This window comes from Equus caballus, chromosome 29 (genome assembly GCF_041296265.1).
Source record: "Equus caballus isolate H_3958 breed thoroughbred chromosome 29, TB-T2T, whole genome shotgun sequence".
Taxonomy (NCBI): Eukaryota; Metazoa; Chordata; class Mammalia; order Perissodactyla; family Equidae; genus Equus; species Equus caballus.
Window position 1 is genome coordinate 18,377,859 of NC_091712.1, and position 12,425 is coordinate 18,390,283.

The 12,425-nt window shown below is 47.3% G+C and overlaps 1 protein-coding gene across 50 annotated transcripts in view; it reads right to left on the bottom strand.

Annotated features, from left to right (window-relative positions):
• Positions 1–8,912: 8,912 nt before the first annotated feature.
• SVIL (supervillin) overlaps positions 8,913–12,425 on the bottom strand; it is a 224,100-nt gene continuing 220,587 nt past the window's right edge. For all 50 annotated transcript variants that reach the window (XM_070255541.1, XM_070255536.1, XM_070255539.1 and 47 more), the window contains 3 exons: positions 12,055–12,179; positions 9,974–10,129; positions 8,913–9,874 (listed from right to left, as the gene is read on the bottom strand). In XM_070255541.1, the coding sequence (XP_070111642.1) occupies positions 9,788–9,874; positions 9,974–10,129; positions 12,055–12,179 (368 nt within the window). In that variant the 3' untranslated portion in view covers positions 8,913–9,787. The remainder of the gene's footprint in view (positions 9,875–9,973; positions 10,130–12,054; positions 12,180–12,425) is intronic.

Here is a 12,425-nt window from a genome sequence, read left to right on the forward strand (position 1 = left end):
GTTCCATCTGAATATTTTATTCCCTCCAAGCGAACAGAGATGGAGAAATCTGTTTGCTCTCCCAAACGGTGGAAACAAGTTCTGAATTACTCCCCAGGCCTACACATCCTTTCTCATACAGAGCAAGGTGACTCAGCATCTCCTTCCAACCCTGCTGCCCAAGAGGAAGTCAAACAAGAGTCACTGGCCGTGGACACCTAAGGAGCCCTGTCTACACAGAAGCCCAGGCAGGGGACTGCGGCCATCAGGATTCTAAAGTGAACTGAGGCAAAACCTTTCTGCAGCCGGAGTCAGGAGAGAGGGTGCCCATCTCTTTTCCACCCTCCGAGGGACCAGTGGAGTTCAGTCTATGGGATGAGGGTGTTGGAGCCTCTCTCGCTCCATCTGGCTTCTATCGAGGATTCAGTCTCCCGCCAGCTCTCCGAGGTTCTGGAGGCCTGCATGCAGGGCCTCGCCTGGAACGGGAGGACCACCCTGAATGGCCCTTGAGGACAGCTGGCCCATTTCCCTCCACCTTCCACACTGGAGTCCTACTGAAGATGAAGATGTAACTGTCGGGGACACAGCTTTAGGTTTCCAGGATGGTTGGGCTGAGTCCTGCAAGCGAGGGCAGTGTTGGCCACGGGCTGAGCAGCATGTGCCACGCCGCCAGCTGTGTTCCTCTGCAGACAGTTGTCCCACAGTTCCTGCTGGTGGAGTCCTGTCCCCGGCCCGAGCCCTCCAGGAGCCTGAACGTCCGAGGCTGCTGAAGGGTCCGTGGTTCCCCATCTTACTCCTCTAGTGAACAGCAAGTGCTCTGGCTGATAGGGGCCAAAGATTTTCAGGATCGCACCCTTCCTACATTGTTGAACAAGCGCTATGTGGCAGCACCATGCTTCGCACGCATTCTCTTATTTCAGACAACCTCGTGTGGGGTAGGTGCTGGTATTATCAACCTCATTTTATAGATGTGAATGGAGCTGAGGCACAGAGAAGTCAAGGAACTTGCTCAAGCTCAACAGCTATATGTGCAGGGCAGGGGTTGGAAGTCTGCGAGACCGTGAGCCTGTGCTCCTTTCTGTGTGCTCCCTCTCCGTGTTGTCATGATTGCAGCCTCCGCAGCCCCCCGTTGGTCTCAGCTTCCAACAAAAACGACCGTGGGCAGTGGAGATGGGTGGGCAAATTGGGGTCCTTTTTTACCTGAGTCAAACTTTGGGTCAGAAATTGTGAGAACTGGTATCTGCTCTCTTCTGGCGTGTGGAGGCAGCAGGATGGAGTGGAATCAGAGGCATGTCAAATTCAACCTCTACCATTTCCCAGCAGTGGGAGGACAGGACGGGGAAGGAACTGGACTTCTGGGAGCCTCATCTGTCCATGGGGGTAACAAGCCCCTCACAGGCTGCTTGCCAGGACGGGATGAATCACGTGGAGGAAGGGGTACAGGACCCAGCATGTGACCGCTCTCCTTCCTTTCCCAAGTCCCTCCTGATGGAAGAGACGATGACGGGCTTTCACTGGTCTTGATCATTCAGTAATAATCAGATACAGACGGAGCACAGACCAGCTGGGTGTGGTCCTGCGCCGCCTCTGCGTATCTAGGTCTGCGCTCTCAGCCATGTCCCTGACGTTCTGGACGCCTCGGTCTTTCATCTACAACGTGCCCAATCTATCTCACAGAGCTGTTCAAATATATGTATTTTTAAAAAGGACCAAAATTTAAAAAGCATTTACATTTAACCTTTAAAATAGCAATATAAGTGCAAGGTTCAGAAACAAAATATTTTCAATGCAAGAGAATCATTTCTTGTCTTCTTGTGTGGCTTCTAAGATTAAAGCCACCTTTGGCAGAGCTCCCTTGTGGTCGCTGGGTATCTGCAAAAAATGGCCCTGTTGTGTAGAAAACCCTAGGCCAGCCTTTCCCGTGGACTATGCTGTCTGCTGGAGATTTCGGAAATATCTTCATAAGACTAGACTAGAAGGGGACTGAAGAGAGTCAGCACCTCCAGTTATTTGACTATAAAGGGACAAGGTGGAAGTGCTGGCACACAGTGTAAGGTAAGCAGGTCAGATGAAACCGGGGCACCTGGACACAGACACACTGGGTCACAGGAGAAAGGGGAGCCGCCTGGAGACAGGGGAGTGAGTCCCAGACGGATCCTCCTCACCCTGAAAACGTCCTTTGCCCTGGGCCCAGCAGCCTCTCCGTTCCAGCTTCGTTCTCCGTTTTCTGGACCTTCACTTCAGCCACGAGGCCCTGCTTGCTCTTCCCTTGTCCTGCCTGCGCCGTAGCTGCGAGACTGGTATGCCCTCCCTCTCCTTATTCTCATTTCCAAGTCTTCCCGCCTCGGAGCTGTGGCCTGATGGCAGATGCCCAGCTGCCGTGAGAGATCCCACCCGTCCTTTCGGGCCTACCCAGACGAGGCTTCCTGCACAGAGTGGCTCTGATCTCCCCTTCCTCCTCCCTCCAACTGGAAGTCTCCTTTGCACTCTGCGTGCGTAAGTTTCCTAGAGCTGCTCGACAAAGTCCCACAGACAGGGGGCTTAGACAGCAGAAATGTATTGTCTCTCCGTTCTGGAGGCAAGAAGTCTGAGATCAAGATGTCGGCAGGGTTGGTTTCTTCTGGAGCCTCTCTCCTGGCTTGTAGATGGCTGTCTTCTCCCTGTGTCTTCCCTCTATGCATGCCTGTCTCTGTCCAAATTTCCCCTTCATATTAGGACACTAGTCACATTGGATTAGGGCCACTCTAATGATCTCATTTAACTTCATTACCTACAGACTCTCCAGATAAAGTCACATTCTGACATACTGGGAGATGGACTCCAACATCTTTCTTTTGGGTAGGGAAGGGTGCACAATTCAACCCATAACAGACTCCCATTGCGTCTTTCTTGATGCTTTTTGGTGAATTATCATCATTCTCTCCTCTCCTGGAAGGCAAGCTCCTTGTGGGAGAGAGCCCAGATATAACTCATATTTCTGTTCTCTGTTGAGCCTTACACTTTGCACACACTCAATAAATACTTGCATGAGTGAGTAGTAAATACATGTGCTCAGGGATGAATATGGACCAGTGCCAATAATGACAGGTCTGGAGTCTACAACACCTGATACTAGAAGCACACTTCGGCAGATGAGGTGGCCGCCACTGTGGTCAGGTCTGACCTCTGGAAAGACCCTACCCAACAACAAGAAAAAAATCTTTCCCATCGGGACCTGAAATATCATTGGTAAATGATGCTCCATGCTAGCTCTTTGTGATTCTGATTTAAAAAACAGAAGGGCCTCCTTCAGGAAGCGCAAGTGTTGGGTGGGGAAGGAATCACTGAAGATGTGGATGGAGGAGGCAAGGGCAGACAGGAGGAGGAGAGGCAGGCACCTATCACAATCGCCTCCTGGCATGGGCTCTGACACTAGCAGTGTCTTACAGTTCCCAGTGCATTGTTCCGTTGCTTGCTTTTTTCACACACAGAAACCACGAATCAGAAAGTACTAGTTAAGCTTGTCTCTCTCCTCCTTGTCCCATTTTATTGTTCTTTGCTTCCACATCAGCATAAGGCTCCTGTTCAGTTGTTGTTCAATATTTCCTTACTTTTGCGGAGATAACACATCCTGTTACAATCATTTCAGGATGGATGCTAAAATGGTATTCAGATGGTAAAGCTGGGCTTGATAATTCAGTGAGATTCAATAAGAGGCAATTTACATCAATTTCCAGATAATACGAGTCAGTTCCAATATATGCCCCTTAAGAGCCTTGCAGAGCCCCATGGCATCCGGCATCAAGAACCTTCCCCACAACTGATGAGACTGCGGAGGAATGTCAGGGCTGAGGTGCTTTGGGCACTGCCTTCCAGTACTTTAGCTAGCATTCCTTTCTGCTCCTGTAGCTTTCTTTTCAATCTCAGCAGCATGATATAAAAGCTCAGTAGACGACCAGTTCATTATTGAAGATGAGGGATGCTGGTCTGTTAATCTTACTTCCCTATTAGTCCTCAAGGATTAACATTATGCACTGTGCACTCAAATGGTGAAGCCTGTGGGATATTTCCAACAAGCTCAACACTCGCAGCAAATCATGGTCCTGATTATAGGAAGGGAAAGCCTCTGGCATTTTCCCCTTGCAAATCCATCTTTTTGAACTAACTCTTGGGGTACATCTATTGTAGTCTGTACATATAGGTAGTCTGAAGCGGCCCTGACATCCTTTCTCTGATACAGAAAGAACAAGTGCTTGCAATGTAATGCACTGACTTTTTAAAAGTAAACTAGGAAGTTGGGGCCAGCCCCATGGCCAAGTGGTTAAGTTCGCATACTCCCCTTCGGCGGCCCAGGGTTCCACCGGTTTGGATCCTAGGTGCAGACGTGGCATCACTCATTAGGCCATGCTGAGGCGGTGTCCCACATGCCACAACTGGAAGGAGCTACAACTGAAATATGCAACTAGGTACTGGGATTTGGGGAGAAAAAGCAGAAAAAAAAAGACTGGCAACAATTGTTAGCTCAGGTGCCAATCTTTGGGAAAAAAAAAGGTAAAGTAGTAATTTTTCTTTGGGTCAAATGCCATACCAAATACAGTCATGTGTCTCTTAACAGTGATGACATGTTCTGAGAAGTGTGCCATTAGGTGATTTAGTCCTTGTGTGAACATCATGGAGTGACTCACACAAACCTAGATGGTATAGCCTACTACACACCTAGGCTCGATGGTACCATCTTATGGGACTCCCGTTGTATATGTGGTTTGTTGTTGACTGAAACATCGTTATGTGATGTATGACTACATTCAATTTTCTACTAAAGATGGTCCCCAACTTACGATGTTTTGACTTATCATTTTTCAACTTTATGATGGTGCAAGTGATATGCATTCAGTAGAAACCATACTTTGAACTTTGATTTGTGGTCATTTCCGGGGCCAGTGCTGTGCAGTACAACCCTCTCTCGTGATGCTGGGCGGCAGCAGCTGCTGCAGCTCCCCGTCAGCCACAGGATCACGGGGGTGAGCAACTGATAGACTTCCAACCATTCTGCACCCACACAACCATCCTGTTTGTCACTTTCAGTACAGTAGTCAATTACATGAGATGTGCAACACTTATTATAAAGTAGGTTCTGTGTGAGATGATTTTGCCCAACTGTAAGCTGATGTAAGTGTTCTGAGCATGTTTAAGGTAGATGAGGCTAAGCGAGGATGTTCGGTAGGTTAGGGGTATTAAATGCATTTTCGACAGGATATTTTCAATTTACGATGGGTTTATGGGGCATAACCTCATGATAAGTCAAGGAAGATCTTTTGCATTTGAATCACTACCTTGATCTTTGCCATCTTCCCCCTGACTCTTACTAGTCACTCACTACACTGTTCGGAAAGGCTTTGTACAGACGCCTGTTTTGAGGCTTCTGGCCCTGGCTCTGGATCTGAGAGCAAGAAAGGCCTGTGAAAACAAACCCCCACATCCTGTCTCTGGCCCTGGCTTGAGGCTGCCCACCCTCAGCAAGGAATGTGGAAGGGCTGTGGGGAGAGGTTGCTGATTTAGGCCTGCACGCTGCGCCTCATGTGACCTCAGAGCCTCACACACACCCAGATAAACATCCAAGGACCAGGGTCTGAGCCCTGTTGTTAACAGGAAAATTAAGACGCGGAAGAACAAATGCAATTTTTCTCTTTAAAAATCTGAGCATACATCTCTATGTTAGTAGATGTAAAGAAAAATCTAGAATGATATAAATCAAATTATCGAAGTACTTGTATTTGGGCAGTGGTGACAAAGATGCACCTGTGACCAAACTTTAGTCAGGCTCCTCTGAGCCCGACTAGGCCCTGTCCCTGGGCATGTCCTCCAGGAGCCCACTTGTAGCAAGAATCCTGTCAAGTGGGTTTAGCCAGATCCCGCCCCCTCGATATCTGATCACCCTCGTTATCTGATCAGCATCCCAGGTGATGTCTGCTCACCCGTCTGGCTTCAGCAAGAATCCTGTGAGGTCAGGTCAGCCAGAACACCTTCTTGCCCGTGATGTTTCTGCTTAGTAATTTTCCACCCACTGACCCCTCCTACTCTCTCCTTAGCTGTAAATTCCCACTTTCCCTTGTGTAACTGGAGTCAAGCCCGTCTCCCTTCCCTACAGCAAAACCTCCTTGCAGTGGTTCCCATAGCTATTGTGATGGTCCTGCATAAAGTCTGCCCCACCGTCTTAACAAGTGTCGTGAATAATTATGTCTTTAACAGTGGGAAGAGCTATGAGTTTCAATTCCTAAATTATACAGCCTTATAATGTTTGCATTTTTCACATGGATCAGTAATACTATTTTTTAAACAGCTTTCTTGAGGTATAATATATATGGCATAACACACGCTTATCTAAGCGTACAATTCAATGAGTTTTAGTACTTTTATACAGTTGTGCAACCATCACCACAACCCAGTTGTAGAACAATTCCATCCCCCAAAAAGAGCTCCCTTGTGCTCATTTGTAGTCAACCTTCACTCCCATCTCCGTCTCTGGCCACCAGTGATCTGCTTTCTCTATGAATGCGTTTGCCTTTTCCGGAAATTTCATATAAATGGGGTCAAACAATATGTGGCCTTTGGTATCTGGCTTCTTTCACTTAAGAAGATGTTTGAAGTTTATCCGTGTGCAGCGTGGATCAGCGGGTTGTTCTCTGTGCTGTGGGGTAGTGTTCTCTTGCATGGATGGACCTCGCTTTCTTTATCCATTTCTCAGTCGATGAGCACGTAGGTTGTTGACAGGCTTCAGCTATTCTGAATAATGCTGCTATGAACTTTTGTGTGCAAGTCTCTGTGTAGACAGAAGGGTTACTTTCATAATCAGAAAGAAAGAAAAACAATAAAAGGGAAGGATTACAATGGATTTGCGAGCTGTTTCTGGAACGCGTCTACTTTTACCAAAATGGGAGCTCTACAGTAGGGCTGAAGTTTTAAAATAAGGAGAGAAAGAAGTGGGCTCCTGAGCAGACGTCCCCTGACCCTGACACGGGCACAGCCCAAGGGGAACAAAGAGGGACGACGGTGCCACTCCTCTGGAAACTGCTCATATTCGTAAGATTCCTCCAACGCCCAGAACACGCAACGGCTCACCGAGCCCAGTGCGGCTCTGGTATCAATCTCAGCCCAAACATCAGTGCCCCTCTTTAAAAGTCCTTTGGTTCAAAAGCAGCAAATCAAGGAAGCACCAATTACCTGACTCTGCTGTGTTTAATACAAGTTCACCAGGGCCCTTTGCTTCTGGAGCAGCTCTGGAGAAGGGCCTGAAGCTTTGGTGCAACTTAATTGGCTGACTTGTTAAGATGTAGCAATTCAAGTTTTCAGCTGGGTCCCTTCCCAGTATGCAAAGGTCAAAAGTTGCAGCTCTGAAGGGAAAAGGATCAGAACAATCACGTAGCAGAGAATCTAGTTCTGTAAATAGGAAAGAGATGCGGGAAACATCTCAGAGGGAAAGAGGCAAAAAGGAAATTGGCATACAAGATGGGGCACGCTGTCTGCGGGGAGGAGGGGAGAGGCAGACTGACGGCTGCCCCTTAATACCAGTAGACACACACGACTTCAAAGCGCTGTGGGACCACGTGGTGGCGATGAGTATTGCTGATGACACCCGTCTTACCCATCATCTACAGCAGGCTCTCCACTGGGAGTTCTTACCGCAACCCAAGTTACCGTCTGTGTATGTAAGGATCCAGATGACTTGTTTGAACTGTCACTGATGGATGTAGGCAGCCCTGCCTCCGACACTCCACTGGCTGCCCTGCTGGCTCTATGAACCCTTCTCTGCTCCTCCTTGCTTACCACCTATGGGACCTATACTTTGAACTCCTCTCTCTACTTTTCCTTCCACATTTATTTCTGGGGAAGGTTCTACTCATTTTGGTTTAATCTATAATTTCTGTGTGTGTGACTACATTCCTTAACTCCAACCTCATGCTTTCCTGTGTCAGCTACCACAACATTGATATTAACATCAGCAGATATCAGCCCTTGACAATCGTCAAGCAGCTGCCACTGGGTCCTCACCAAGAACCAATCCTGTACGTGGACAGGACAGCCAGTCTTCACTCCTTTTTAAAAAAAGAAGAAATCGAGGTAGGAAAGTTCAGGGACTGCCCAATGTCACACAGTCATAAAGTGGTGGGGCCAGGGGTGTTCATGCCCCTGACCTCAGTGCAGTCCCAGGGTGGGGACACACGAGTAAGTGATGAAGTTTAAGGCAAATGTGCTGTCATCTTATATATGTTAACTTAAACCAAAAGCCGGGGGTGGGAACAACTCATAGTAGGTGTACAGAGTTTGTTCAAAATCATGAATTTGGGGTTTTAAAAACATATGAGCTTGTGAAGAGTTTTCTAATTCATTTTTAAATTTTCTAAATGCTTTATATATTCAATCTCTTTAAAAAGGACTGAGATCTGGGGCCGGCCCTGTGGCGCAGCGGTTAAGTGTGCACGTTCCACTTCGGCAGCCCAGGGTTCACCAGTTGAGATCCCGGGTGTGGACACGGCACCACTTGTCAAGCCATGCTGTGGCAGCGTCCCACATATAAAGTAGAGGAAGATGGGCACAGATGTTAGCTCAGGGCCAGTCTTCCTCAGCAAAAAGAGGAGGATTGGCAGCAGTTAGCTCAGGGCTAATCTTCCTCAAAAAAAACAAAAGGACTGAGATCTGAACTTGAGATGCAGATACAGTTGTAGGGTAAAGAGTTTCTGTTGAATGATGATTTACAAAAATACGTCTTCAACATAGTATTCAGAACTAACTTTATGGGTTGGATATCTGCCTATTTAGTCTAATGACCTTGTATAAAATCTTGCCTTAAACTAACTAAAAGTTACAGCAGTTAATATGCAATGGTGAAATATTAGCACTGGGTTAACATTTCGGAAAGGAACATGCTTGGAATTCAATGCGAACCAATCAATCACTTGTGTTTATTCTGAAGCTTTTATTTTGGAGTCCTATATCGCAAAATGACATGTTTAATGTTTACAACAGGTATTAGAAATTGAGATGTTTTTAAATTTCTACTATTTTAGAGTAAAATTGTAGATAATGTTCCAAACCACCATCAAAAAATGCAGAGCAAACTTTTCTGTATATAAACTGTACATAAAAACAAGGCACTATACATTTTGGGGCGATATTAAGGTAGAAGGTAGATTTGCACAGATTCTTCAGAGCCCATGCAAGGAAGTACGAATTCTTTGTTCAGTTTAGCACCGGAAGCAGCACTCAGAACAAGCCAGGCCTAACGCTGCAGGCGACGTCTCGGGCCATGTGAGAAGATACGTGTTGGTGGCAGAGCTGACTCCGTAGAAGCAACTCCATCTACTTTTTCATATTATTTTGACACCAGAAAAAAAAAAATCTTAAAAGTGAATGAATATATATTGCTTTGTTAAATACATATTTGATTTATATGGTGTTTATATAAATATATATATATTTTAGAATCCACAAACTATCAAAATAACACTTTATAAAGAGAACTGCTTCAAAAAAAATAGGCAACGCTTCGCTGGAACGGGAGGGCAGTGCTGGCGCAGCTGTGGGAGCTGCTAAGTGCACACCAGGGTATTTTATTAACAGGACCTGCGGCATCGTGGAAAGAGACTTTCCCAAGAGTTCTCTGAGACATTTACAAAATACACAACTCCAGGACAAGCAGTAGAGCTAATAAGTTCAGGTGTTGAAAACTCTGATTAAAAAATCTTTCTTAAAATACCAGTCCCAAAAAATCTCCATTTTCCTGGTCCAATGGTAGTGAAAGTGACAACAGAGGTGCCTCCAGCGTCTCCCCTCAGAACAGACCTTTAGCTTTCTTCAGGTTCACCTGCTTCCAGGCGGGCAGTGCACTGTACTCCTCTCTCGTCATGTCGAGCGCAAACTGGAAGAATGGGGAGAAACGCTCAGCGGCGGCGTAAGAAGACTCGAGTACAAGCCAAGCGCGTTGCTTAATGGGTATCCCACCTGAAGAAACACTTACCTCAAACTCTTCATCCGTAAGATAAATCTCAAGCTTTAGAGGATCAACTCCCTCAGGCAGCGGCCTGGCGAGGAGATCAGCCAGTGGATAAATGGTTTTACAGAGCTTGGCTAAGACATCCTCCACAAGGGTGATCTGATTCGAAACTTCTGTATCCTAGAGAACAGTAGAGAGGAGAACTCTGTGTCCCACATCTGAACACGTTTTATCGCTCGCCTGCAAAGATACACAGCGTCCAGTCCACACCCTGGCCTGGAGACCCTCCCCCGGGGGAAACAGGGCTCTCCAAGGGGAAGGAAGTGCCCATAGCCCCACGTTCCAGATGTCTTCTCACCCCGCCACCAGGTTTCACGTACATCCTGTCTCAGGCTGCTCAGAAAGAAAGTTGAGGGACTCTCCCATGTGTGAACCATGGCACAAGATTATTACATTTGAAGTCTAAGTGCCAGAAGCATCCAAATAATAAAATAGGTCTAAAAATATTAAAAAGTAATTAACCTTAAAAGGAATCACACCCGCCCACTCCCTCCAGACCCCAGTTCTTAACTCACAATGGGAAAGAAGGTAAGAAAATGCATCTAGAACATGCTGGGGCTGAATCAAGAGTTTTTTTTAAACCACTGTGTGCATTTAATCTGAAGGGGTAATTCCGGGTAAATTATCTTCCTCCGTTAAATTTGGGCTCCCAGATTGGCTGCCCTCTTGGTGGGTGGGTGGAATGGATGACTAATAGCGTTGCCCAGTTCAGCAACAGCCAGCACAGACTGGCGGTCCGGGGGCGGGGCCAGAGCGGGCCTGTGCCTGAGACTCTGGGCAAGCCACTGGCCGTGTCTGTGCTCCAGTCCTTTACCGGTAAAATGAGGATAATAATAAGGTGAATCTTAATGACTGTTGTGAAAATTAGAGGAGAAAATAAATATAAAGTGCTTGGAGCCGTGCCCGGCGCAGAGCCGGCTCAGGGAATGCTAATTACTGCGAGGACCTGCTGGCGTGGGAGGCCAGACCGTCCACTCCACGGCTGGAAGCCCGCGGGCCTGCACACGACCTCCTGCAGCCTGCGCCGGCCCCCAGTGACCTACGGTGCATGCAGGAAGGCGGCAGCAATTTACGTCCCTGGGCTGCAGCGGCGGTGTTCACAGTCCCTAGAGCTCTGAGGTTCGGGGACCACGCATTCACGGTGAGCTCGGCCACCGCGCCAGGCCCGTGGATAGCAGGCTGCCTCAGCCCCTCGCTGCACGGACCGAGTCCCCTGGCTACAGAGAGGCCCACGTCCGCAGCGACGCACGAGGCAGGCGCCACCGAACAGGCGCTCTCCCTGGTTAAGCAGCAGCCATGAACTTTGTTTAAACGTATTCAGACCTCCTATAAAACACATTCGTGTCATCTCCCCCAGAGAAGCAGCTCTCCTACACAGTGAGAAAATCAACACAGAACAAACCTCTCTCCCACTAGACCAAAAACACCTTAGGAATTGCCATTGCTAGCAATGTTAAAAACTCATTAATTAAGAAATTCTACATAGCTGTGTTAGCTTCCTTTTTTCTGTGCGGATGGAAATGATAACATTCTGGTGAATAATACGTTTTGGTAAATAGAGGTTATGATAAATGCTTCCTGTGTGAATACCAGGGGGTCTCATGGAAGGCAGCATTGAGGAGACACCGGGCGGGCCCTCTCGGGTGACTCACTCCCAGGGGACCTGGGCAGGTTAAGTCATCACAGGTTTATTTTGTGTCTCCTCTGACACAAGGTTGACGTCTGAAAGATGAGGATTTTGTGCCTGAGATGGACCTTGAGAAGCAACAGATTATTTATATATATTCTTCAAAGTAATTAAATTCATCTTTCCTTTTAAGTGTTTTTAATTTGAGCACCATGTGTAGAAAATTACCCAAAGAGTTCAATTGATTTCTCCTTAGGCTTTTCCTCTTCCTCAGCTGGTTCTATGCAGACTTGTTAACACGTTGAAAGAGAGAAAAACATTTTCTCCCTCTGAAAATGCAACTGGACACTTCTCCCCCAGCTGAAGTCAACCCACATGCATGGGCGGGAGCCCGTCACAGGCAGGGCCGTGTGCTCACCATTTCTGTGATTTCCGCAATATCCTCTCTGTGCTCCCAGCTGGGAAACATATTGGTGAACGTCAGGGGTTCCAGACCAGCGTGGATAAGGTAAGACTTGGGGGGCGGCCTCTTGATATTTTTTCCTGTAGGTACCCAGAATGCAAATGTCAGTAGGCCCAGGGAGGGCCCGAAGACGCCATCTTTCTCCAGCTTCCCCTGAAATCTTTTCCTCTTAGTTTGGATCTCTTGACTACATGCTTAAAACAGAAGGTTCGAGTAGTTCCCAACAACAGATGGGGATTTTTATCTAAAAGGTTAATTTCACGCCTATGACTGTGCATGAAACTGCATGTAATCGACCTGACTCCATCCCTCCAGAACCTAAGAGA